This window comes from Pygoscelis adeliae, unplaced genomic scaffold (genome assembly GCF_000699105.1).
Source record: "Pygoscelis adeliae isolate BGI_AS28 unplaced genomic scaffold, ASM69910v1 Scaffold27, whole genome shotgun sequence".
Classification (NCBI taxonomy): domain Eukaryota; kingdom Metazoa; phylum Chordata; class Aves; order Sphenisciformes; family Spheniscidae; genus Pygoscelis; species Pygoscelis adeliae.
The window spans coordinates 9,621,813-9,622,150 of record NW_008825410.1 but is presented as its reverse complement, the minus strand read 5'-3'; the positions used below and the strand labels follow the sequence as shown (position 1 = coordinate 9,622,150).

Here is a 338-nt window from a genome sequence, read left to right as displayed (position 1 = left end):
GCTTCCCCGCGTCCGGGGCCCCTCGGCCGGAGGATGACGGCGCAGCGCGCCCAGGAGAGCATCTATAACCTCCTGCCCCGCCTGGAGGAGAAGCCTGTCAAACCTCCCAGGTACGTGGGTGTGACAGCACCGCTTGCTGACACGGTGACTGGTTCTGGCAAGGCCATACATCTTACGGGTTACAGGTATTAAAAAAAAAAAAAAAATCTAGTTTTTGCATAGTTATTGCTCCTCCTAATGCGTTACTAACAAACATCTGAGGGTTTACCGCCTGCTCCGTGAGCTGATGATTCACTTTGGTGTATTCAAGGCTATCTTGTTCATTGACAAAAAACTTA

General features: G+C 50.9%; 1 protein-coding gene across 1 annotated transcript in view; it reads left to right on the top strand.

Moving 5' to 3' along the window:
- Positions 1-33: 33 nt before the first annotated feature.
- Positions 34-338, top strand: part of ENKUR (enkurin, TRPC channel interacting protein) — a 13,349-nt gene continuing 13,044 nt past the window's right edge. Inside the window, exon 1 of the mRNA XM_009330616.1 lies at positions 34-110. Within this exon, the coding sequence (XP_009328891.1) occupies positions 34-110 (77 nt within the window). The remainder of the gene's footprint in view (positions 111-338) is intronic.